Here is a 27,978-nt window from a genome sequence, read left to right as displayed (position 1 = left end):
CCCGCCTCTCTTTCTCCTCTCCTCCAGCTGCAGTCCCTTTCTTATCCCGTCTCTGATTCGGATTCGCACTTTGCAGACGTTCCCTAAGCCCCTCCCCCACGCGCCAAGCTCCTGTTTCACTCAAAGATGGCGTCCGCTCTGGAGCCACTGCTCTCTGGCTGTGTTTCTGGGCTTGTTGTTGTCTGTGTTTCGAGCGAGTTCCTGCGCCTTCTCTGCGTCCACTCGAGACAAAACCCCGGTGAGTACCGCACGATCACGTGTAGCGAGTAAAGTGCTCTCGGTTAGCGATTCTGAGTGGACTCGTGGTTCTCTCTTTGAGGGAAGAAGCGGGAGAAGGCAGAGGGAAAGGGGGGGAACGTTACGCGGAGATGAAGGGGGAGGGTGGAGGGGAGAAGCTAACGTTCACCGAGGCCTAACCGCTTCCCTCACGGGCCTCGCCTCCTCCGCCACCTCGGACTCGGTTTACAGTAAGCGGGGAAGGAAGTGGAAGAGAACAATGGAGGAAGAAGCAATCTAGCGTGAGGATTTTATTATATTTGTGTCAAGCGCTTCTTCGAGGCACAGATTGAGGCAGAGCGAGCGAGGGATGGAAGGAATCCTGGCGCGATCTTTTTGTAACGGCTGAGGCGCGCGCTGACCGCGGCATTGTGTGTTCGGTTAGGCCGCGGGATTCTTAACGGAAAATACGGTTGAAAAAGCCGTTTTCCGATAGTTATGGTGTGAAATCTCAGACGCTGACGGGAGTTATTCTCAGCTGCACGCTGCTTGTGTTTTGAAGCTCACAACATCAGCCCAGTGCACTGCCTTCGTTACTTACTTAAAAGTTTACATCGTTTTGTATGAAAAAATACGCTTAAACTATCGACTCCCACGTATATTTCCACGTGTTTAGCCACTATTAATCCGCTGTGTCTAATACTGTTTACATGTACTCGTCGCTGTGTTGTTTACGTTACTACTATTAGCCATGTGTTGACATTTCGTGCTTCCCTTTCTGCAGCTTGACATGTGATTAGCACCTAATTTACAGATAATTCACAGGTGGCCCACTTCACACAGTGTTGTGAAATTGCTGAACTTTAGTTTGAGGTTACATTATAACATGTAGATTGTTGTGTGCATAAAATATTGTATCCCTTTCATATAACTATGTTTCGAGTTCTAGACACGTTTTTAATCTAACCCTTTTTTGTTTGCATTCACTGGAAATAATGTATTTTATTGCGATCTCTGTTGCATGTTTTGTGTTTGTTTCTTTGTTGTTTAAGTGTTCTTGTTAAGTACTGACTAATATTAATTAACTTCGTTATGTTTGGTTTCAAGTTGCTATAGTTATAACATTAAATGGTGCAATAATTAAATGCAAATGCAAGGATAGTAATATAAGATGCATTGCTGCTGATAATGTCTTTAACTTCTTTAAACTGTATTTGAATGCATAATTTAAACTGTGCATCATTTGATGCTCATGCAATGTCTTAATATTGCACTTAACATGATCTGTATGCTGTAATTAATTTCTGAAAGTATATCTACAGCTACAGTCGACCCACCTTTAAACCTGACAATCCCTCGTAACCCGTATCTTAACCGTACCCCGTCTCAATACCAGTCGAAGTGTTTTGCAGTACAGTAAGAAGTATTAAGTGCATAGTAAAAGACTCCTAATATCACGTTGTGTTTGAAGTGTAGTGTAGAGTCATTGCTCTTCTTTAGCGAGCTCTGTCTGTTGTTGTTGCAATGTGTTTCGTGTATTTTCCAGAGTCTGATTCTTTCATGTTTTTCGTGCAGGTTTCTGAAGAATACAGCTCTGTAGGATGATGCTCAGCCCGCGCTGCTTTCTGGAGTAAGGGATTTATAATGGACTACTCGTTCCAACTGCACTAGGAGGTTCAAGCCAGACAGTATTTACACACATCCATTTCCTTATTCTCTACGAAGATGCTCCATCTAAACGGATAACACTGACGGTCGGGATCGAGGATTGTACCAGACTAAACTCTACTTTCTCTCGGCTCTTTGCTTTGGTGTGGCAGCCCTTCATAAGGAAGGGTCACTGGGGTCAACGGATCTGTTTTAGGTTGGGGGGGGGGTTTTGGGAGCCTATGCTATGGTGATCGTCTCGCTCTCTAACAGCTCCTGCTCAGGCACAGAGAGAGTCACAACACCTCCTCGGGACAAAGGATAGATGAGGCCACTGTGTGCTTCCTAACGGTTGTGAGCGTGTGTTGGGCCGTGGCCTAGCAGTATTACAGCAGCCATGGTGAAGCTGGCCAACCCGTTGTACACCACCTGGATCTTGGAAGCCATTAAGAAGGTAAAAAAGCAAAAGCAGCGTCCGTCCGAAGAGCGCATTTGCAATGCTGTGTCGATGTCCCATGGGCTTGACCGCAAGACGGTCCTGGAGCACCTTGAGCTCAGTGTTAAAGATGGCTCTGTGCTCAAGGTGTGCAATAAGGGGCTCAACTCCTACAAGGACCCTGATAACCCTGGACGCTTGGGGTTTACCAAACCTCGGGCGGCGGGGAGCTCCAGCGCCTCCAGCTCTAGTAAGAAACCAGGTCTGGACTGGAACAAGCTCATCAAGCGCTCTCTAGAAGGGCTTCACGAACCCAGCGGATCCTCGCTGAAGAGCATTGAACGCTTTCTGAAGTGCCAGGCGGATGTTGCGGGTTATCTGTCTGGCAGCGGCTCTATGGGGCTGGGCCTTTTCCACCAGCAGCTCCGGGTGTCTCTGAAGCGGGCCGTTTCTCACGGACGGGTGGTAAAACAAGGGCCGCTCTTCCGCTTGGTGAGCAGGAGTTCTCATAACGACGGGACGGGGTGCGTGTCTCTGGATTCTCTGCCTCCGGTGCGTCTCCTGCCTCACGAACAAGATCGGGTGAGTCGATGAAGATGTTTCCATTGTTTACTGGAAGTTTTTCGATTTCGGTTTCCCTGTCTGATGACCCGTATTTACATATTTCACTTCTGTTTCGAATAGCGGCTCTCAGCCGTGACTTGATTTGAGTACACAGACAGCTTTCTGTGACTCGCTGGAACGCCCAGAAATTATTGAAAGCAGGTGTGTTAAATTACTTTTAGGCCTTAACGTGTTCAGATGAGTTCCTAGTAAAGACGTCAGCGATAGGTCACCAACACTGGGAACAAATGGAGAGAAATGGGTTAAAATACGTGGAATTAAAAAATATATATATATTTGTGCCTTTGTTAGAATCGGAATGCAAATCATTTTTGTGTAATACTGACATCAAATATGCCGTTACGTTTAAACGGACACACTATGGATGAAAACTGCTATGATTTCTCTACTTTTAAAGCATAAATTTGATTTAAACAATAAGTCACATATGCATTTCATAGGGGACATATCTTTACAGTTACGGCATTAAATACTATTTAAACCAACATTGACCTGTTTTCTCACAATTCTTACTTTTTCTTGCAAATGCAAGTTTCTATCTCCTAGTTCGGACTTTATAACTCAGTTTAACTCAACAATAGCAAGTTATTTAATTCTGAGGGGGAAAAAAAGGCAGAAGAGTGGGATATAAACTCATGATTCTGAGCCGAGGGGAAAAGAGAGAATGATCAGTTTAAGAGGAAACATGCAGAGATGGTCAGGTGAGTTTTGTGCCGCTGTTGTGGAGAGAGATGGAGAAAATATGTTGTGGTGGAAGAAAAGAGCCACACATGCTCAGACTGATATTCTCCATACTGTCCTGCAAGAGACGGAGCGAGGGATGAAGAGAGAGGGAGAGATACAGGCAGCAAGAGCAGCACAATACACACCCACTTTTTTTGTAACCTGCTCTGCCTCATGCTCCGGAACACACACACACACACACACACACACACCTCAGATCACATCTGATATGGGTCGCATCAATGATGTGCACCGCAGGGTGCCGGCTGTCAAAATGATGCCGTGCTAAATTCGAGCTTGGTTTCTGGCTGTTCGTGTCTGTGTTTTGATTCGTGAACTCAATGTTAAAGTCGTCACGTGCAGATAAAGGTTCCCCGAGTGTGTTGTGTCCGGCTCTGCTTTCCACAAGTGTCCTGAAGTCACTCCGGAAGAAAAGACTTAGACATTGCCAATGGCTTGTTTCAGATTAGATCACTATTGTGATTACAGGCGTCTTTTTCATTGGGTTGTAATTCGCATGCAGCATTTCATCGTTGCTTTTTACACAACCTTCACTGTAGGCTTTTTTTTTAAATCTGCATCCAGTTTCAAAAAAATTGTGATGCAGCTTTGATTTCATGCTTGAATTTTGAAGAATGCACTTGAGTTTTCACTAGCAGGTGTGTGTGTGTCTGTCCGGGATGCTGTTACGATCATTGAGGGTTGTGCTTCAGTGCAGTGAGGACAGGAGCTAAACTAATGGGTGAGCACTGACTGTGACCCTGGTATGGAGGAGAGATTTGTGTAGTCAACGCACTCCTCCATTTAAACATGATCACACACTCGCTCACACGTTCTTCCGCTAATAGAGGGTCATTGCCAGGGCGTTTGTGGGGAGTGAGGGGGGGCTGGAGTCAAATAAGGGGCATGGAGGTATAGATGCTTTTGGGGGTTATTATGAGAGCGTGTGTGTATAAGACATTAAGTGGGCTGGTCCTGATGAGAGGGTTTTGTGTGGAAGTCAGCAGTAAGAAGGATGGGAGCCTCGGGTTGAAGGAAAGGTCCTCAGGCGGTCAATCCGGGGACGTGTGAAAATTCAGATGACGCTCAGGATGTGAACTTGCCGTGTGATGATGTTCAGGTCATAGTCAGCAGCATAATGTGAGTCTGGACCACTGTGATGGTGATCAGGATAAAACCTGGGCATATTTCATCCTAAATATTCTTAGTAAGTGGTTTATCCACTATTCTAGTCAATCATTCCCTCCAATCCTCTGGACAGTACTGTTGAATTGACCTGCACCCTTCAAACGCATGTGTACTTTTCCACCTTATTCTTGTTTCAAAGTGAAGCTGTAGAGAATACAGGAGACATGCATACAAAACAGCACCAGATATTGATTGTGTGTCAGTGTTAAGGAGGTAGGTACGTAATCAGTGTTGGCCGTTTTGTCCTGTCTGCTCTGGTGTGGCACGAGTTGACCAGAAACACAACTCGAATGTAAAGATGCTCTCAGGACTTAAATGATAAACATTAGTAACGCCATGCTGGAGCATCAGAATGGTACTCTACACTGTAACCAGACAAGACTTTGATAGCCTCGTTTCTTAAATTTCATTGGCATGAAAGCTATTTTTAATGGTTAATGCTGATGCAGTCTGGCAAATTATGTAATATCTGTAATGTCACATTATTTACTCAATTCATGCAAAAACAAGGCTTTTGGTAGATTTTAGATCTGTTTAACAGCCAAAATGCACGCCTTTCTCCGTAGTTTAAAATCCAGCTTCATGTTGTGTATTAAAATGGAAAGTATGGATTGTATTTGATGGTTGTAATATGGATTGTTAAATGCTTCACAATTTTTGCACCTTGGTTTCTGTACCGCTTTGGGCTGACCCTTGTATGACCCCAGGAATGCTTTGGTCGTCATGTCCTATGATGGATTTGAGCTCTACAAGGTTGAATGTGATTTAACACACGTTCTCTGCTGTAAGATGTATTTGCAGCTGCATGTTATTTGTGTGACTAGCATGACCTCCAAATTTAGGAGTGGTTTGCGTAGTACAATGGATTTTGGCTTCTTTGCTTCTTCTGTTTGTGAAGCCACCCTGAGACTTGATGATAAACCAACCAGTGGACTTCATTTCTCATTGCTTCTCAAGTCAGCAGGAGGCTTTTTGTCTGTTGCACATGATCTGAAAGGTGTTTTAATGTTTGTGTTTCCATGAAAAGGCTTTTAGAAGTAGAGGAAATGCAGAATCTGTCAAGATTTTATCTGTTTGTCATACTGTTGTTGTTCTATCTATCATTACATATATCTATCTAAAGATTAGGGATGCACCAAACTGAACATTATTGGCCGAATCTGAACAAAATAAAAAAATGTTTTGTTTTTTTCACCATTGCATAAACTTGGTTTATCCTTGGCCAAATATTTTGGTTGCCAAACATTGTGCATCCCTACTAAAGACGTTTTTTGTTTCAAACCTGTATAACTTTCCTCTTTGGGACATGAAAGAATCTTGATAACCAAACCATTTTGGTTCCCATTAGGCAAAAAAAAACAAAACAAAGTAGTACATCCAAATTAATCTCCGTTTTAAACACAAAGCCTTACAAGTTACTAGAATATGAAATAAAAAGGATTGGCAGATATTTAGGCCAGAGTAGGAAATGATAAAAATCACTATTTTACCTTGTTATAAAAATATTAGAAATAAAACAACTAGTGCTTTATGTTTCAGGTATTTAGCAGTAGCATTCAACAACTGGACTTCACTTTATAAATTATACATCGATTCTTATTGAAGCAACCGTATTAATATTTAAAGGGAAAGTTAACCCAAAAATGGCAATTCTGTTATCATTTATTCACTCTCGGATTGTTTTAAATCTGAATGTGTTTCTTTCTTTCTTGTAGTTTGAACATAAAAGCTATGACTTCCACAGTGTTTTGTTTCTTTCTATCAGAGTCAATGGGTGCCAGCAATGGTTTGGTTACCCACATTTTTTTTTTTTAAATATCTTCGTTTTTGTTCAGAACATTAAAAATAGCTTAAATTAATACAGGACAACAACAAATGAAAAACAACAAAATGACGAGTGGCAGCATGTTTAGTATTAGTGAATTGGTTTCCTTTTTTTCTTCATAAAGTTGCATGATCATACTTCTACTTCCTATTGGTTTTCACAGTTTTTTTTTTTATATTATGAAAGTCATTTGGAACCAGAACTGGTTACCAAGACACTTCAGAATATCATCTATTTTTTAGTTTAAAGGTTGTTCATTGTAATAGTGAATATTTTAATAATGTAATTAGTAACACAAATTATATAACTAGTAAAAAGCCGGTTTACTTTTATTGAAGGTACCATGCATGGTGGTAAAAGCTCTTTAAGGTCAAGGCCTGCTCCTGTCCTGAAGTCTTACGGTTGTTTTGGTTGTACGCAGAAGCAGTGCGACTGTAAAAGTGTGTCTTGCCAGTCATTTAACAGCACTGTTGCATCTGCATGTCTGCTATCTACTGTTTTCTTTCTGCTTCCCTTCTCTAACCTGTGTGTGTTCAGTGTGTGTTCGGTGTCTCTCTGTGTGTTGATGATCGGGGTGTTCTTGGACAGGGGTTTGTGGGTGATGGGTAGGGGAATACACAGTCAGGTGATGCAGAAATGAGTTTCTTGTGTTAATGAGAACCTTGACAGAGCCAGAGACAAGGACAGTATGTTTTGTTCTCTCCCCGTCTGCTCATTCAGGTTTCTAGTGTGTGTGATTGCCCACGCACAACATACACACACCATGCACTCAGCTTTGTGTACATTAAGAGGAAATAGAAGGCTGCATTAGAATGGGAAAACTGGCAGATTGGTGTGTGTGTGTGTGTGTGTGTGTGTGTGAGGGGGCGGCTTTTGTCCTGTCAGATGTGCTTCTGTAAAGAATCATTTTTCTCTCCTACATGAAATATTTTTAGATTTCCTGCGGTTGTCTCCTGCTTTGCAGCTGTACTTTAGTTTTGTCTTGTGAATAGTTTGCTCATGTCGTCTGAGTTGTTGTGCTGGTCTTTATGAAGAATGAAAGAGTTGTTGTATGAACGCAAGGTGTGTCCGCAAAACTGCCCCGGTTTCTCAACTTGTAGTGACATGTTCTGAACAAAAGCAATTATCAAGTGGCATCAAGGCCAATGCGGTCGCAAGCTATCCTATGCTGTGTGTGTGTGTGTGTGTGTGTGTGTAAACTTGATTTTTGGTCTACACTAAACACTTTAAAACTCCAGGAAAGTATGTTGAGACCTGAAAGGATTGTGGAAACTCTTCAGGTGTTTCTCCGAGAGCTTTTGTGCTCCAGCATGAGCGTACACTGAACATCTGAACAAACTCTTATATGACATGCACTTTGATGGCTTTTGTTTATCAAGATATAAACAAATGTGCTTGTTCAAGCGCGTCTTTACAACTACTACAACACCAGCAGCAGCATTTCTTCTCAAATGCCATCCCTATGTGGAATCAAAACAATGTTGAACCAGGACAGAGTTCTGCAGTGAAATGAATTAAATGTGTATTTTGTGAACTAGATTTATTTATGCAGTTGTATCTCTGAAGTCTAAGTTTAGTCACGACATTAAATGGATGAAGTATACACCATTATTCTGTTAAACGTAGTTCTGATTGGATCTTTTGGCTAGAAGTGTGTAAGGGTTTGGTTTTCTTGAGTGTGTGTGTGTGTGTGTGTGTGAGAGGGAGAGAATGCAGGTCCAGACTGGGAGGAGAGAGGACCGTGTGATTTATTGGGTTCATTTTCCTCTGACTCGGGTCCACACACACACACACACACACACAGCCTCGTATACACACTGATCTTTTTTTCTCCCAGCCTAAACCTGCCATTTCTTAATTCTCTCTGCATCCAGTCAAAAACACAATATCCTTATTGTATCGATACTCTTTGTACAGTATAGCTGTATATGATCCTTTCCACACGTCTGTCTCCTTGCGTTCACATGCATGTGTTTGTTTGTGCTCTGTGTTTGTGGTGTATGATGCACACACTGTGTGGAGGGTGGGTCTCTCTTGGACACACTGAAAGATTAATGGTGCTCCAGAAGCAAATGTCAGATGGTGTGGCTTAGAATAAGCATCAACACATGCTTTTGTGCCCACACCCTGACAATAAACGCACCTCTCACTGCACACTTTCACTGTGATCATGTCCACTGCAGCCTGTGCTCCCCAAAACTCTGAGCCTCTGTGGTTTGTGTCAGGAAGATCTTTTGAGGGCAGGGAGCTTTAAAAATGCTTTAAAACTCCCAATGAGTGATACCACTTTTTGTTATAAATTAAAAATAACGTTTTTTTTCCTTCTGAAAATCCAAATTGTAACATTAATGTTACAAATTACAAAGGCGATTTAAACCCAAAACAATCAAAATTCCTTTTCGTGTTTTTTTTTTTTATTTATTCTAAAGGAATTGAGTGTTTGGGTGTGAATCAAAATCACAATTTGGAACATTAATGTTACAGTTTATTTATTTTTTATTTTTTTTTAATGCTGATTATACTCCATCATGTATTTATTCGATTATAAATATCTTAAAATAATTGATCATTAAAAAAATAATTGAGCATAATTTTTTTCTTTTGGAAGTCTGTAGTAACGATGCTGAAAATACAGGTTTGAAAACAGAAATGCATTACATTTTAAATTGTATTACTAGAAAAAGAGTTATTTGACCAGAATCTGTAATAATATTTCACAGTATAACTTATTTTACTGTGTTTTTGAGCGAATAAATATAGCCCTGTTGAGCTTACGAGACATAGATGTTCAAAAACAATAAATTTAACTGGTAAGGCATGCTGTTTTTTTTTTTTTTTTTTTCTGAACCAGAATGTGAAAGTCTGTCTATGTGTTTCAAGCTTTGATATATCTGTGAAAGAGATATTACTAGTGTCCTCAGCTCGGGATTGAATGAAGCAGACCTTAATACATTTCATAAAGTGCGATTAATTCATCCAAACTGTCCAACATTCATACCTCAACCTTCTTCATTATTTGGATCTATATAATAACTCTCTTAACTCTGTTTTTCTCTCTCAGCCCGTGGCAGAGCCCATACCCATCTGTAGTTTCTGTTTGGGGACCAATGAACAGAACCGTGACAAGAAACCCGAAGAGCTCATCTCCTGTGCAGACTGCGGGAACAGCGGTAGGGACGGGGTCAAAGTTCATCCCAGCGTCAAACATCTTCATTATTCATTTTGCTATATAAGAAGACATTAAGTATACTACTAAACGATGTCTGCTGAGAAGCTTACTAAGTTTAAAACGCCAAAAACATGTTCCCTGCAAAGTCGTGACATGTTTTATTATTTTTTAAGGTCATACAAATTTAGTAAATGATACAGTAACAGTCTTAAAAGTCAAGACGTGACGTTACTTTCCACAGACTCAGAGTAGTTTATGCCAAGCTTTTGATCTACTGTTAATGAATTATGACTCTATGTACTTGGTTTTCTTGTAATAATATGTTGTATATAGATACAAGAGCATTTATTTGTTTATTTATTTTTAATGAGCAGCTGGAAGTAGTAAAGTACAGATATTAAAAATAAACTCTCAAGCTTGTTTATAATTAAGAGTCCCACATTATAATGTCTGGTTACACTGAATAAAGTGTGGCTTCTCCTGGGGCTGTCTGTTATAGGAAGGAAAACTGAATTGTGTTCTAGTTGTTTAAGGCTGTGTGGTGTCTTCTCAGGGCATCCTTCCTGTCTGAAGTTCTCTCCAGAGCTCACCGCGCGGGTCAAGGCTCTCTGGTGGCAGTGCATCGAGTGCAAAACCTGCAGCAGCTGCCAGGACCAAGGGAAAAACGCAGTAGGTTTTCTTCTTCGTCTGTGGTCTCTCTTATTGTTGATTTATGAGTGTCCTCATCTACAGCTCTCCAAAACTGCATTCATTTGATCAGAAATACGACGTATCACTGCAATTTCAAATAACTGGTTTGCATTTTAATGTTTTAAAAAAAAAAAAATAATTCCTGTGAAGGCACTGCTAGTGTCATGTTAATATGATTTCTAGTTCTGCTTTTCTGTTCTTCCTATCATTTAATTTTGAAGAGGGTGGTGTTGTCTAATATTAGTGGAAACTGATTGTTTTTGAATGAATCGAAAGTTGTTACAAAATCAAAAGAAATCTTGTAACAACCCAAGTCTTGACTGTAACTTTGAATCAATTTAATGTTAAATAAAAGTATCAATTTCTTTTGAGAAATACAGTTCTGGACATTTGAAGGGAAGAGCGTATGCTTACATTACACCTTTACATCTAGAGTCATTTAGCAAAGCTTTTATCCGAAGAAACGTACAAATGAGGAAAATAGAAGCAATCAAATCAACAAAAGAGCAAGAAAATCTAGTTTTTTTTTTTCTTCAGTGCACTTCAGATATGCATTTGTGTGTGTGTGTGTGTGTGTGTGTGTAGTACAATAGTGGGTCAATAGGGACTATAATGCATTTTTTTTAGTTTGCTTAATGTCTTTTCCTTTAAATGTGTGCGATCTTTATCACTTCTCTTCAACTGAAGAAGAAAAAAAAAACTAAGAGCAATCACAATCTCCTTTAGTGTTCAAAGTTCATAATTGGTGTCCTTGACTCTTGTGTGCGTGTGTGTTTTACAGGACAACATGTTGTTCTGTGACTCTTGTGACCGAGGTTTCCACATGGAGTGCTGTGACCCTCCACTGATGCGAATGCCAAAAGGTGAGCATCCACACACTTAACACATGCCTGTTCTACATCTACAATCATTGCATTTGTCTTCAGTCACACACTATTAACCGTGTATTGATGTGTTTGTAGTATTAGTTTACTTTAATTATAGTTCTGAGTAAGGGTTCTTGATTGCTGTTCTGCAGGTATGTGGATCTGTCAGATCTGTCGGCCGAGAAAAAAGGGAAGAAAGCTCTTACATGAAAAAGCAGCACAAATCAAGCGGAGATATAATGCACCACTCGGGCGACCGAAGGGCAGGTAACTGTTTGATTTCCTCCACATGGTGAAATTTGTACCTATTATATGTTCAAATGCTCTGGATTTATAATACAGGCACAGTTAAGAAGTTGTTTGCCAAAGACTACTAGTTGTTCTGTTGTCCTCAGACGGGGCCGTCCCTTTAAGAAGCTTCGAGGAGGTGGGCGTGGCAGAAGAAGGCGGGGCACTGGAGGCGTCGACCAATGCTCACAAGGCTCTTCCTCCCCACACTCGTCCTCCAGCTCCTCATGTGAAGGCTATCCCGGCGACGATCGCATGCTGTTCTCTCTCAGAGAAGACGACTCTGAGCACGGTGGCCTGCGTTTTAATAAGAAAACAAAGGGTTTGATCGACGCCCTCAGCAAGTTCTTCACACCGTCCCCAGAGGGACGGAAAGCCCGAGCTGAAGTGGTGGACTATTCCCAGCAATATCGCATACGCAAGAAGAGCAGCCGCAAGGGCGAGCATGACGAGCGGACAGGAGGTGAGACCCTAAACTGTTTAACTGTCAACATCTGTATAAGGTGAACCATGCGTGCATAAGGCCATCCTTAAAAATATTCTTGTTTGCCGTAACCGGACCGACCCTTTCAGTTTAGCACTAAGGTTTTTTTTTTGAACAGGCGTCACAGAGCAACTGCAGCTTGGGCACCCTTTAGTTTTCTATTGAGCCAGGACACACACGCATAACAACAAATAATACTTTTGCACAATGTTTCTCTTTATACAACAGAAATGTGAATTCTGCCGGTATTCAGACATAGAATCGCCCTAGCTGAAAAACTAAATTCGAATTTATTACTTAAATATGATAAAAATTCGAATAATTACTGCACGTTTATTCAAAGCATTAGAATACATGACTGTGAAAAAACAACATATTTAAAATAATTTTTATGAACCATTTATTATTAAGTTCCTTAAAGAACTATATACAAAACCACGTCATGTATGCATGCATTGTTAAGTAAAAAGGGGCAGAAAACCAGTCACACAGAATACATTGTTTTCATTTAAAAACATGAGATGCAGTGGGATGGGGATCAAAAACCCCACATAAAGTCTCAAAATATTTTTAGAAAATTAAATTAAATACATCAATTTCACATGTCTTTCTAAACATACGGCTCTCTTGTGCGAAACGCGAGTCCAACGGTGTCCCTCTAGTAAATGCGCGCAATATGTGTTCTGTGTGAACGGCTTGGTTTCAGTTTTGATGTAAACAAGATCTTCTCCACATTGATGTTTTTGTATTATATATATATATATAATTTTTATTTTCTATATTTTTTTTGTGATCCTTCAGAAATCATTCTGGTGCTCAGGGAAAAATTTTTTATCATCAATGAAAATATTTTGATGCTTAATACTTTTTGTGAAAATAATGATAGTTGTTTTTCAGTAAGAGGACAGGATTTATTTGAAATAGAAAATATTTCATGCTAACACTTTTTTTTTTTTTTAAGGTGGCCTTGTTACATGAACTTAATATTATAATAACAATACATTATTCATAATTTAAGAAATGTTCAGGAATTTAAGAAACCCTAAGCCAAACCCTAACCATATAGTAAGTACATGTAGTTAATCAATATTACTCTGTACTTAATTATATAAGTACACTGTAACAAAGACGCCTTAAAAAGTGTAACCTCTATTTATTTATAATATTATAAATGGCTTTAATGTCATCTGATATTTGAAGAAAGAATAAATTGAAATTGTTACTCTCTGTCTAGGAAGCACATAGTGAAAAATGAAGAGTACAAACTGAATCTGAATGTGCCGTCTCTTTTATTTAGCTTCACGTGTGTGCTCTCACTCACTTGTCGGCCGTTTTAACCGTCCTGGTGTTTTTCTGAATCACAGACAATCAGGAGTGTGGAGACAACTGGCAGGAGGACGAAGACAAACTGCCAGGACACGAGAACCTAACTGAGAAAGACGTGGAGCTCTTTAGACACATTCAGGAACTGGCACTACAGGTACAGAACGGGACAGAATACTAATACACTTTCATTTGCTGTTGTTAAATGTCCAAATCTGAATATCATTCATAAAAATCCTTGCTTCTTTTGCTGAGAAACATTCTCCTCTATATATATATATGTATGTATATGTGTGTGTGTGTGTGTTTGAGAGATGCTTTAAGTTTGTAAAGTCACACAGAACGGAATGATTTGATTGATTCATTGATTATTAGAACAAAAGCCTAGGCATATTTCTTGTGTGAAAAAGAACTAATCGTTATTGCAAACGTACCTACTTTATCTGTCTTAACTTCTCCTTTTTTTTTTTTTTTTTTGTACTTCATCTCTTATAGAAAGTCGGGGTGACCGGTCCTCCGGATCCACAAATGCGCTGCCCATCTGTTATAGAGTTTGGGAAGTATGAAATTCAGACGTGGTACTCTTCTCCATACCCACAGGAGTACAGCAGGTAACCAACAGCACGTCATAAAAAAAAAACAGTATTCCCATTAAGATGATATTGTTCATTGCAGCTTCAGCATCTTGTAATTCGGTTCTCTTGGTTCGTTTGGTCTGGACCAATAAAGAATACGATACATTGGGTCCTGGTCTGCTTAACGTTCACACTCAGAACCTCAGAAACTTCTCCCATCCATAGCAGAAGTATTAGCACTGACGACGCTCCAGGAAATCCCTGATATGCACAAAGTTATCTAGTTATGGTAGTAGCTAGAGAGATTTTAACAAACTGGAAGAACGTAAACAAACCAATATATGCTTTATAGTGTTCTTCAAGCAATATTGGGTATTTTTATCACTATTCGAGTTCATTTTAATCGAACCATTATATCACATATGAGTGTGAACACTGCCTTAATCGATTTGTGTTAAAGAATATAAATACAAGAATATTAGTGCTAGAACGTCATTTATAAAGTGGATAGTTCCGGTCCTTGATTCTGATTGGCTGAGCCAAGTTCGAAGCTGTTCTAAATAACTCTACAAAGTAACATTCACCTTTGTTTACGTTTGTGTGTTGCTCGGCAACCACTTTGTTACAACAACAACTGTTTCTGAGGAACTACATTGTTTGGTTGAAGAATAATGTTGTTAATATCATTACACTTTATTTTTTACTCTTGTTTTTGTGAAACCTTACTACGTATATGGAATAAATGTTTAATAAACGCAATAAGCCGTGGTTTACAGTGAATTTATAGCAGCTAAGGGGCTTTGTTAGACACAGTGGGTTATAAATTAACTGTAAATCACAGCTTCTTGGTGCTTACTGCTTTATTTAACATGGTAGTGATGTTATTGTTAAAGGTCATGAAATGGAAAATCAGTGTCTTAACGTCATAGTTTTTATATATATATATTATATAATATATATATATATATATATATAATATTATATATATATATATATATATATATATATGCTCTCTCAAGAGAGATGTGCTTGTGCACCGTTGATCTCAGGCTGTAAAGCTGATGTGTGATTGTTTGTATGTGACAGGCTCCCTAAGCTCTACCTCTGTGAGTTCTGTCTGCGCTACATGAAGAGCCGCAGCATCCTCTACCAGCACATGAGAAAGTGCAGCTGGTTCCACCCGCCTGCCAACGAGATCTACAGGAAGGACGACGTGTCCGTGTTCGAGGTGAGGAAAAGAAATCTGCGTCCAGATAAAAACCACACTTGTGCACACTTGTCTTTGTTTATATGCACTTGGCTGCCAAGACAAATGCTCGTTGACACTCAGAGAGGTAGCTTTCATTGTTTTAGAATCACCAATGGTGATTTACTACATCCCTTGTGTTTCTATAAAAGACATTTAGGTGTGAACCTGACATACAGATCTGAATGGGTGCGGTCTAATCAATGCTGCCAGACTAGTTTTGACTGAGTTTACATGTTTACATTTGGAGATTGACAACCTTATGTGACCTGTGCTGGCAAAATGAGTCAACGTGAGCTAATTTTCAAAAATTGAGTTACTTTTGTTTTCACATTCTGCCTTCAAAATGATATACGATTTGTTGGAATCGGATGAAAAATGAATGAGACCTCGATAGAGTAAGCAGTCAGATTTGAGAGATCCCAGGAGTTGAAGTTTTCTGAAGGTTCCAACGCAAAATAACCAGCAAACATTGTATTGTTTCCTTCATTTCCTTTCTTAAATAATTACTATATGTGACTCTGGAGCAAAGAAAGCAGTCATCAGTAGCACAGGTATATTTTGTAGCAATAACAATACATTGTAGGGGTCAAAATTATCCAAAAAAATTTAATGCAAAAATCATGAAGATATTAAGTAATATGCATTTATTCATTTAGCATTCATTTTTATCCAAATTTACTTGCATGTTAAGGAATAAATGAGAAATTCTAACACTTAAAAAAAAAAAAAATAATAAAAAAAAAATATATATATATATAATGCGCTCAATTATTTATTTTGAGATTCATTGGATTTATTTTGTATGGACTTATGGTTTTTCTCTCTTTTCCTTGCTTGTGAAAGCGCAGTGCACATTTTACTTTCACTTTCAAATTAGCGGCAATTTATTGAATTGCTTGAATTCAGTTCAAGCAACAACTAAATACAACGTAGAAAATAGAAATGTTTTTAATAAAACAAATAAAAATACAGCATGCTATATGCTTAAAATAAAATAACAGATAACTTACACAAGGTTTGGGTATAAAAAACTAAAGATTAGTAAACACGAAGCAAATAAATAAGAAATGTACATTTATTAGCAAAACTAATAAGAAAGCTTGGAGACATGACCTAAAAATAAAAATCAGCAAACACTTGATCGGATGCTTAGAAAAACTTCCAATAGTGCCTTAGATGAATTGTAGAAGCCAACAGGCTTTTTCAAAATCCAAAATATTTTTTTATACAGTAGCTTTTGGATGTCGTTTGAAACTCTCGTCTGTCTCACCTCACTCTTATTGTCAGCTTCTCCTCGTGTGATAAATGAAATCTGATCTGTGATGCATTGAGCAGCTGTGTTCAGTTTTTAATTGTAGTGTCTGTTCTTTAAATGAACTAAATTTTTATTACTGTAAACAAATTTAAACAATGGTGGCGGCGGTGTCTCGGGGGACAAGTGACATAACAAGTGTTGCAACCATAATGTTATGTAACCATGTTTAACTCTCTTAAAGTGAACCGATGCCTATATTCTGCTGCTGTATGTTCACATTAATCAACACTATTGTGTTGTTGGGTGTGTTACTTGCTTGACTTCCTGCTTGGCCAGTTGGTTTTAGAGGCTCAGGTTTTAGTCTGGTCCTGATTCAGCAGGATACCTGAGGTGGCAGCACAGCTAAACTAACACTGTTGGCATTCAGCCCATAGGTAAAACAGGAGCCCTGCAATTTATCACTGTGGAGTGAGTTTCGTGCCAGTATCTGCTGCACACTTCTTTCAAAATGTTGATTTAGTGTTTAGTAATTGTCTTACAGACATTGCATTTTGCAAATATGAATTATGAATGAGAGTTAATTGTTAGTGTTAGAAAACAAAGATGTTAATCAGCTTCTCACCAACAGGGAGACAAAAACAACATTGGACGTAATCTAGCGATATTTCTAAGATGAAAGAAAGATGTTTTACCCGTATTCAGAACATGAGGCTCAAATGTTAAATTTTAATAAAATATTACCCATAGATTTTTTATTTATTTTGGTCTGCAATTCCATAATAGAGTCATCAACAATTAAAGAAACCATTCCAGCTTTATGCAACTGGTGGGGTGAACCAATGAGCATAATATCAGTCTTTTCACTGTTTAGACAAAGAAGAACTTAGCGACAACCTTTCCTTAATCTTAGAAATACATTGAGAAAGAAAATCCACGGCACAGTATCATCAGGTTTTGAGTGTACTGTACATAGATTTGAGTGTCATCTGCATAGAAATTTAATTTTAGACCAAGAGATCTTAAAAAATTGACCAAGTTGAAAAATGTAGATATTAAAAAGCAAGGGGTCCCAGAATTGACCCTTGAGGTACTCCAGATTTAACAACACCAAGCTCTGACCTAAATCCACCCATTGTAACTCCTTACGGTCTGTGAGATAGGATCTAAAACACTTTAGTACAGTATAAGAGACCCCAAAAACAGTTTCTAAATTAGTAATTAAAAGAGAATAATTACAGAATAGAAGCAGTGCGACACAGCAGCTATGTGCTTATTTTCGCCAAGTTATGACCAAAATTGGATCAATATAAATTTGCTGTTTAAGACAAAGAAAGTGCTTGAGAACAGTTATGTGTGCAAACAGCAGGAAACTCTCTATATGCGTGCAGTGTTCTTGTGTCCACTTGTAGCATTCATTTAGATTACATTCAGATTCATCAGTCAGAATGAATTCAGTCTGATTGAAGCAAAGTTGTGTGTGTAAACACAGTCGTTGTTGATTGAAACATGCCTGGTTAGGACACACCAAGTCAAAGGCTTAAAACATATTTTCTTACACCCAGGTGGATGGAAACATCAGCACAATCTACTGTCAGAATCTGTGCCTGCTGGCCAAGCTCTTTCTGGACCATAAGACGCTGTATTATGATGTGGAGCCCTTCCTCTTCTATGTGCTCACACAGAATGACAGTAAGGGCTGCCATCTCGTAGGATACTTTTCAAAGGTGAGCTAAACCTCTTTTGAGTTACTTGACCATGTTTGACAAATGCTTGGAACATTTTTACGACTTTTATGGCTTGCTTACAGTAGATGCTTTGTTTGCTTCTTTATGGGTTGATTATCCTTCTGGAAAATAGGCTTAAAGTAAACTTTTTTTATTTTAGTTAACAGGTTTTTGAGAGTGAATTGTGGATGTTGTTTATGCACTCCGTTTGTATGGTGTTCAGTGTGTGCAATTTTTAACAGAATATTGATCATACCTGACAATAACATTGTGTGGCACATGGATAGAAGTGTATTTGTTACACTTGCTTGAATTGTACAAAATGTATCCCTCTTTTTAATTTTTTTTTTTTTTTTTTTTTTTTATCCCCAGGAGAAGCATTGTCAACAAAAGTATAATGTATCCTGCATTATGATTCTTCCACAATACCAGCGCAAGGGCTATGGGCGATTCCTCATTGACTTCAGTAAGCACTCTGCATTGTCTTTCCACTGCTAACTCAATTCTCCTTCTTCAGATAGTGTCATTAGACACCGAGGATAAACTGTTATGACTCTCTCTGCAGGTTATCTGCTGTCCAAGAGGGAAGGCCAGCCGGGCTCACCAGAGAAGCCACTGTCAGACCTTGGCCGGCTTTCCTACATGGCATATTGGCGTAGTGTGGTGCTGGAGTGCCTACATGAGATCAGAGATCGACAGCTCACCATCCGCAAACTCAGCAAAATCACTGGCATATGTCCTCAAGATATCACGGCCACTCTGCTTAATCTGAATATGCTGGAACAGAGAGGAGACCGGTGAGATTAAACATGGTTTAGTGCTAACTCAAAGGATATGCAAAGTCGTTGCACGTTAAATGTACTTACTCGTATAATAGCAATAAATGATATGCAAGTAGCACTAAGCCAAACTAATCCTAAACATGTAGTAAATGCAAGTACCGTATTTTTCGGACTATTAAGTCGCACCAGAGTATAATATTTCTCTTATTAATTGTTATATCAAAGGCAGGCTTGGTGAACATCAGACTTATTTCTAAGACATCTTACTGACCCCAAACTTTTAAATGGTGTTGTATGTTTGTTATATTTATAGCAATCTATGTAGAAGTCTCCTGATTTGTCCTTTCTTGTAATAGAGTGATTATCCTGCGGCGAGAGAAACTGGTGGCCTCTCACATGGCTCGACTTAAAGCCAAACCTCGGCTCCTCGAAGTTGATCCAGACTGCTTGCGCTGGACACCTGTAATCGTCACCAACACAGTAGCATCTGAAGGAGAAGGGGATGAAGATGAGGAAGAAGGAGAGGAGGGACCTAAAGATGTAAACATCTTGAGTTTTTTTTTCTAGGTTCAGTTGATGCAGTGTTTATTTGTGTATGAGTTAGAGCTGCACGATTCATCGTTAAAAGATCCATGCATTCTTATTTCTAAAATGGAGCATATCATCTTTTAAAAGTAATTTTCGGTTTTGTTGACTACAATGATTCGCCACTATGTAAATAATGTATTTGCATTGAATCATTCATTCAAGAGATTTGTTCAAAACTGCTGATTCCTTTAATAATGGACCAAGTGAAGTATCTGAGTCAAAAGAAAAAATAATAATTTACCAGTCGTTCCGAATTAAAGATTTTTTGTAATGGAATGAGGCAATTAGTATTATAAAACTGATAGTTTCCGGTCCTTGATTCTGATTGGCTGAGCCACGTTCAAAGCTGTTCTAAATTACTCTACAAAGTAACATTCACCTTTGTTTACGTTTGTGTGTTGCTCGACAACTACTTTGTTGCAACCACAACTGTTTCTGAGGAGCTACATTGTTTAGTGGAAGAATACTGTTGTTATTAATATCATTACACTTTATTTGCTCTGTTTTATTTTGTGAAACCTTATCACGTATATGGAATAACCGTTTTATTACAACAATAAGCCCCGTGATGCCATGGTTTACAGTGAATTAATAACAGCTAAGGGGCTTTGTTAGACACAATGAGTTACAAATTCACTGTAAAACCATGGCTTCTTGGGGCTTATCGCTTTATTTTGTCACCGCCTCCAGTAGATTGCATGTTATTTTGCTTAGTTCAGAATCGTGGTAGAATCGTGATCTCTCTTTAAAACAAAACATATTGTCATTCTCAATTTGTCGTGAATTGTGCAGATCTAGTACCAGCACATGCTGAAGCTGAATTTCTGTTCTCTGCCTCTCTTCTATAGATCAAACCCAGCCACAAGAGCTCCCCTCTCTCTTGGCATATGAAAGGGGAGCGGGAAAAGGAGGGAGAGAAAAAGAGCTTTCCAGCCTTCCCAAAAAACCAAAGCTCTCCTCCGTCCTCTTTTGTTTGCAACCGTGTTCTCAGTCCTGAGCGTTCTCCCCTTTTTCTTACGGCTAATGGGGAGCGCAGGAGACCTGGCCGCCCTCCCAAAAACTGGTTATGGGGCAAAGTGAAGGATGTGCCACGTACAGGACCAGGTCGACCCCGTAAACCAAGGCCCCCGGACGACGACGACAATGAGGAGGTTGATGATGATGATGATGATGATGATGACGACGATGAGGAGGATGAAAGAACTGGCATTAATAAAGTGACAGCATCACCGATGCTCTTGGCCTTAGAAAATGAGCCTGACTCAACATCAGCTTGTCCCTTGGAGGCTTCTAGGCACCCCACAGTTCCACAGTCACGCAGCAGGGGGCGCCCTCCACGGAAGAAGTGTGGCCCAAAACGCAGGCTTGGTGAGGAGCCTGAAGATGACCTGCCGTCTTTGCCTCACACCACAAGACTGAGTGAACCCACGCCAGCCTTCTTCAGTGAGAGCAGTGAAGATGAGGATGAAGATGATGAGGAAGAGTTAAGGAGTCGATCACCACCTGTCCTAACCAAACCCACATTTGGGCTGAAATGCAAGGTATGACACAAACAAGTGTTTTGTGTTTTGCTGGGAGTTTAGCATGTGCTTTGGAACGTAACATCCATCAGTTATTTGAGCATCAGATGATTACAGCACCAGATTTGTAGTGACACATTTTTGTAAACCTGTTTTCTCTGAAGCTGGATTTTCTTTCAAAATAAAAGCTCTACAGCCATTTTCAGCAAAACAAAAATCTGTATAAAATAAAAGTGCAGTATGAATTTTCTAACAGCTAGGGGTTTAAATGGTTAACATTATCGCAGTCCAAATTCAAAATATCTCTTTCAAGTGTAGAAATTAGGAAAGAAGTATTGTAATTTCCCATCCTGTTGTGTAAAGCAAAAATAATATACCTTTGAAATATTCATTTTCGTTTATTTAACAATGCAATTGTTTTACAATATATGGTTTTACTGCCATATAAAATAGAGCATGCTAAGTCAATCTACTGAAGTATTTCCTCTTTCAATCAGTAGAAAATGTGGCTAACATCCTGGTCATGCATTAAAAAAATATTCTGTGAAACTGGTATAATTTAAAAAAAATACCGTAATATATATTTTTGGTCATTCCGCCCAGCCCTAGTTGGAGCTCTTAATTTTAAACTCTCAAAGTGCATTAGATTCCACTTTTAAATTTTTTTCCAAGTCTTCATCTAGCCTTTTTCAAAGAGGCTAGATAACCCTGCAAATTGAAAAAAATGTGGCTTATTCTAGAACTTCCTTTCCTTTTTTTTTTCCCTTTGTAGACTCCGAAGTCGTTACGGAAGAGACGTGTCCGTCAGCGCAGCCATCCCCACAGCAGCGTCGTTACAGAGACCATCTCAGAGACAACTGAGGTTCTGGATGAGCCATTTGTTGATTCAGATTCTGAAAGACCCATGCCCAGACTAGAAGAAGAAACTCCTTTCTGCAACCCTATCCGACGCTACGCAGCGGCGCGCAAACACATGGGACCAGCTCCGAAAAGCATCAGCAGAGGCAATCTGACTGAATCAGAGGAAGACGGTTAGTATCCCTAATAGGATCTTTCAGTACCTCAAAATTCGATTTTACATTGATTCGATTTTTAAGTTTTAAATCAGGATTCATAAGGTCTTTGGTGCACACTAGACGTCAACGCACAATATTTTAATACAGAAACACTCAAGTTTATAGTATGGGTTGTCCTGATTCAAGAAATCCTATTAACTTCCTAATAAATCTAAAATATTTTACACTTCCCATTAGAAATGCGTTTTAAAGGAAATGAAGTGTGCTATGGAATGCTTATTCTCGTAATTATTTAGTTGGGTAATGATACTTTATATAAATTGCGGGCATCATGGCGCCATTATTAATATGTGGGGCATAGTCATCGCTTTTGAATGTGCACTATTGCAAATGTGATGTTGACATTTCCAACAAGTGAAGAAAACATCTTGAACTAGACTAGAAAATCAGTTTGTGAATCACTGCACATCGCTAGAAGACTGAATTGCGATGCATGTGTGAATCAATCCCCAGCCCTAACACCTAAGGAAAACCTGCTGTGGTTTTATATGTGCAGTCTTGAAGGTTTTGTGCGATGTTTGCTTCAATAGTGTGATTTCAAACGTTGCTTCTCTTTTGTTCAGATCCCACTCCGGTGCTGAAGCCGGTTGCTGTCCTGAGGAAACCTGACCCTTCAGAGGTCAACCAGAGAACAGGGGCAACCGCTGAGATACCTGAGGTTCCAGTAAAAAGAAAGAAAGGCTGGCCTAAGGGCAAGAGTCGCAAGCCACTCCACTGGAAGAAGCGTCCAGGCAGGAAGCCTGGTAGTGGACCCGGTCAGACAGCTGACACCAGTCTAGCAGATCCATCCTCAGAGGACCCACCACCTCCAAAGATGAAAATGAAGCCCGGTCGGAAACCTCGCAGCTATTACCTGCAGCGTGCACAAGAGGAAGCGGCCAGACAGGAGTTTGAGGGAAGCAGATTGGCTCAGGGGCAGCTAGACATTTCAAAACTGGACGACAAATCCTGTAATAGGACTCCCAGAGCTTTAAGCCCTGAGAAACAGAAAGACTCGGAAGACGAGGACGATTTCCTTCAAGACTTCAGAGAGCCATCCAAACCCAAAAGGCGAGGTCGGCCTCCAAAAAATGACAACCTCCCGCCCCCTGTACCTAAAGCTCCTCCTGTGTCTGAGCCAGAAGAGGAAGATGAGGAGGAAGACCAACCATGGTCAGTTGAGAAAACCAGCCGTCCTCCTTCTCGTTCCATGTCGCAGTCTTCCAGCACCAGAGTTTCTCAGCCGAGAGCTGAGGCAGAAGATGATGAAGATCGAGATGATGAAGATGACGAGGTTAATCGGAGAACCGCAGCCACACCAGGCTCAGGGAGCCGGCGCAGCGACGATCACGATGCCGACGACGAAGGGGATGGTCGTCTCGAAGAGAAAAGTGACTGCAGCAATAGCAGTAAAAGAAGAAAGGGTCACGACTCTGAGGATGATGTTGAGGACGAAGAAGAGGAAGAGGAGCCATCATCACCTGCTCGCTCTCCCCCCGTGAAAGAAGAACCCCAGAGCAGTGAGGGTTTTTTAGACATGCAGACAAACGTGGCAAGGGATTACGTCAGCAAGCAGGAAGAAGTTGAGGACGAGGAGGAGGATCCAGAGGAAGTGCATGAGGTGAAGACGAGCTCTGCTGATTCGGAGGAACGCCGTCGACGAGAGCAGGAGGAATCTGCGGCGGCCGCTGCGGCTGTAGAGACTGTAACCGCGATCGCCGTGCCTTCTGAGCCGCTGGAAATGCATCCGTCGCACGTTGAGGATAAGACCGTGCTCATGATGGAGGCTGAGCATTCCCACGAGAATCCCGACTTCAAAGATGACTTGAGTCACCAGCAACACACGCATCACCACAGCAGCGAGCTGGATCTGGAAACCGTCCAAGCTGTACAGTCTCTCACGCAAGGAGAGGCCCAAGAGGAGGATGCAGAGTCCCACGGAGCGTACCAGGATTGTGAAGAGACGCTAGCTGCCTGCCGAACTCTGCAGAGCTACAGTCACGCGGAGGAGGAAACGCTAGCTCTAGTGGAGGATTGCGGAGCCTCCCAACACAGTCCTATGCCTAACCCACCCATGCCTTCGTTACCAAACCAGTCTGTCCGTTCCGTCAGCAGTCCTGGGATGACTCCTGGTCCTATGGAGCCTGGATCGGGAGTGCCTGGTCCGACAGGAACCGCAGGGGGAGCGTATACCCAAATAACCCCAGAGCATCCCAGCTCTCTGTCCGCTCCCTCATTGCAAAACATGGAGACCTCTCCTATGATGGACGTGCCGTCGGTTTCCGATCATTCCCAACAAGTGGTGGACAGTGGATTTAGTGATTTGGGCAGCATTGAAAGCACTACGGAAAACTACGATAATCCGAGCAGCTATGATTCAACGTTGGGCGGCAACGGAGGAGGGAATGGAAGTAACGGAGGTGGCATGTCTGCAGCGGCTGTAGCGTCTTCCTCATCCTCAACTTCAACCACACCGTCCTCGTCGTCTTCACAAGGCAGCAGCTGCTCCTTCATCTCCACGTCGTCCAGCACAGGAGTCGGCTCTCAGATGGGCATAGGCAGCTGTAGCCTTATCCAACAAGCTGGTCCTGGACAAGCACCTCCTCCTCCGCCTCCGCCTTCCTCTGGCGCTCCAAGCTGTGGAATCAAATCTCCGCAAGGCTGCGTCATCGAAAGACCGCCGAGTGCCAACCAGCAGCAGCAGAAGAAAGCCTCACAACCGACTCAACAACAACCACAGCAAAACCCACAGCCTCCACCTTCCGCTCCGCCGCCGCCGCCGCCTCAACAGCAGTCGCTCTCGCAGTGCAGTATGGGAAACGGCTTCGCCTCCACACCAATGATCATGGAGATTCCCGAGAGCGCTGGGAGCGCCGGAGGAGGCCGGAGTTTGTATGACCGCATGGGACAAGACTTCAGTGCCGGCGGTTACACTCAACACTCTGCTTCTTTCAGTTTGGCCAAACTCCAGCAGCTAACCAACACCATCATGGACCCCCATGCGATGTCTTATTCGCATTCGGCTGCGGTCACCTCATACGCGACGAGCGTTTCGTTATCCAACCCAGGCTTGGCGCAGCTCGCTTCTTCTCCACATCCGCCACACGCCCAGCCCACTATGACTCCACCTCCCAATTTGAGCTCTGGCTCCATGAATCTCAGCTCCCCTTTGATCCAGTGCAACATGACCGGCGCCAACATTGGATTGCCGCCTCCTCCGCACACGCAGCGTTTGCAAGGCCAGATGGCCGCAGTCAAAGGCCACATTGCAATTCGCTCCAAAGCCTCCCAGATTCCTACAGGCTCCTCGCACCAGCAGCAGTTGTACAGCCGCAGCTCTGGCGCTGTGACCATGCAAGGCTCTCCACGAACTTTAGCGGTGCAACGTGGCATGATGACGAACCTCATGCCCACCCCTGCCGCTTACAACTCCATGAACATGAATCCGCTCAATGCTGCCATGTCTGCAGGCTACCGAATGCCTCAGCCCATGATGAACAGCGGGTACCACAGTAACCCAGCTTACATGAACCAGCCGGCCCAGTACCCCATGCAAATGCAAATGGGCATGATGGGAGGCCAGGCTTATCCCCAGCAGCCTATGCAGCCCAATCATCATGGAAACATGATGTACACGGGCCCCTCGCACCACAGCTACGCTGGGGTCCCCAAGCAGTCTCCATACATGAGCAGATGAGCGGCAGAGAACGAGCAGAGAGAGACGTTCCCCGCCGGACTCTGCATCTCTGTAGTCATCCATTTGTATCCACCACCCTCCAAAGTCCGGGCGAAAATGCGACGAGATAACATTGGTGGAGGACGAGGACACAGAGACTCCTTTCTAAATATGTTGTCGTCGAGCTCTGATCCTTTTAGGTTCATTTCCCAATAGCCCTGAGCTGGGGAGATGATCTAATAGACTTTTTATTGTGGCAAGTGTTATGCTCCCACAAGACCCTGTGTGGACCAACAAGGGTTGGTTTTCACCGAAATATCCGCCACCGAGAACGAAGGGGCGAAGCATCAGAGCAGCTACAGGGGAAGTGGGCCTAACTTTTCAAACTGAGAAACAAATGCATTTACGTTGTTATTGAACATGCATCGAATCATGCACACAATCGTTCAAACTGACATAGGAAGCCTTACCTAAAAAAGAGAAAATAATTGTAGATGTTTTTTTTTCTTGTTTTTTTTGTATTATTATTATTTACTTTATTTTTTATGTTCTCCCTTTTTTATGACTTGTGTTTCTGACCTTCTCATGTTTCATATGTGTGGACAAAGTGATTCACGCTGAACACATTCACTCACACAGAGCTCTAAGTCTTCCCAGTACAGAATCGTGCATATCCAAACACAACCGTGGCCCAAACGGACATCTGATAGTAATGACCATGCATCCATAGACTTGGAAACTAGTTAATGTAAATATTCTGTTCACAGCACTGAAACCGCAGTTTCATAAACACTCCACAGATGTCACTAGAGGGCACATCAGTCAGTGGGAAGGTGTTTAATTTCATACTAACATTAAAGGGGTTAACCACACGTTGACTGTGCTCGTCCTCCTAAAGTAAGCATCGCTCCTCAACTCCAGCTGATCATGAGGAAGTGATGTTAGCTGTTGTCCACCAGAGGGAGACGTACGAATAAATAGATCCATGATGTGCGATGCACACTCGGACAAATGAACACTCACAGCCGGGAAAAGGTTAAAGTGCATGATGTCCTTAGATGGTTACTGTTTTAGGACAACAAGCAGAGAATTTCTTAATGTTCCAGTATTCAATATGAGGAATCTTTCTCCTGATGTTTCATATATTAGTTGTGCGCTGCTTTTTTTTCTGAATTTTATCAGACTGGGCAGCTTTCTTTTATGACAAGCTGACTCTTTTTGACTTATTGTAGAGAAGTTTTTTTTTTTTTTTTTTTTTAAATATATATATACATATATATATAAAAGAAAAGAAAATCAGACATGGATATTGGTACTGTCATTTTTTTCACTTCTGTTTCAGGAAAAAAAAACGGCATATTTTTTAGCTCAACTCTTGGGGTAATGTTATTAAGAAATTCAAAACGTTAAAAAAATTTACAACTCACTTTTAGTAAATTTATGATGCCTTTAACCTTTCCATTCCATCTCATCTCTAGAGTTTTCTATCTTTGTGTAGTATATTAATGCTATTTTAAAACTAAAGGAGAAAAGAGATATCTAAAGGTCACTTAGCGTTATTTTCTTTTCTTTTTTTTTCTTGGTTATAGTGTGTGTATAGGACAACTTCCTTACATCTATAAGGCATGTAAAAAAGCTCAGTATAATTCTGTCTGTTTATATTGCTTACCTTTTCGTATACTTTGTAATTGTACATGGTGAATTGTAAGCTAAGAGAGTAGCCGGCGAAAGAGACCTTCCACTCCTCTCTGTTTGGTCCTTGTATGTATTTCCATTTATTCGTTTCTTTTATTTTTCTTAGCAAGTACTTTCAAAGAACTGTAAATTTTAACAAGGAACAAAATAAATTATGTTGAGCCATTTCACTTATTGTACTTCTTTAAAAATCTCCAATGTATGTTTTTTTAATTAAATCTATCTTTTAGAAACTGAACATTCGGTTTAACTGGAAAAACTATTCCTAGAGGTCATGTTTTAAAAAACAACTTTTGCCGCCTTTTCTTGTTAATGAGCAAAAATCGATACATTGTATTGTTGTATGCTTTGAAAGCTTTGCATTTAAAAACAAACAGTAC

General features: G+C 40.9%; 1 protein-coding gene across 1 annotated transcript; it reads left to right on the top strand.

The window, feature by feature from the left end:
- Positions 1-82: 82 nt before the first annotated feature.
- Positions 83-27,768, top strand: LOC113048944 (histone acetyltransferase KAT6A-like). The gene is made up of 17 exons (XM_026210925.1): positions 83-238; positions 1,792-2,881; positions 9,721-9,829; positions 10,382-10,497; positions 11,300-11,381; positions 11,537-11,651; positions 11,780-12,135; positions 13,521-13,636; positions 13,975-14,090; positions 15,141-15,282; positions 18,121-18,282; positions 18,655-18,748; positions 18,848-19,079; positions 19,421-19,604; positions 20,501-21,193; positions 21,945-22,203; positions 22,812-27,768. The coding sequence occupies exons 2-17, from the start codon at positions 2,261-2,263 to the stop codon at positions 25,922-25,924; spliced, it is 6,510 nt and encodes a 2,169-aa protein (XP_026066710.1). The 5' UTR covers positions 83-238; positions 1,792-2,260; the 3' UTR covers positions 25,925-27,768.
- The last annotated feature ends 210 nt before the right edge of the window (positions 27,769-27,978 follow it).

This window comes from Carassius auratus, chromosome 30 (genome assembly GCF_003368295.1).
Source record: "Carassius auratus strain Wakin chromosome 30, ASM336829v1, whole genome shotgun sequence".
In the NCBI taxonomy this organism is placed as follows: Eukaryota; Metazoa; Chordata; class Actinopteri; order Cypriniformes; family Cyprinidae; genus Carassius; species Carassius auratus.
Note: the sequence above shows the minus strand (reverse complement) of the source record. Positions and strands in the feature narration are given on the sequence as shown.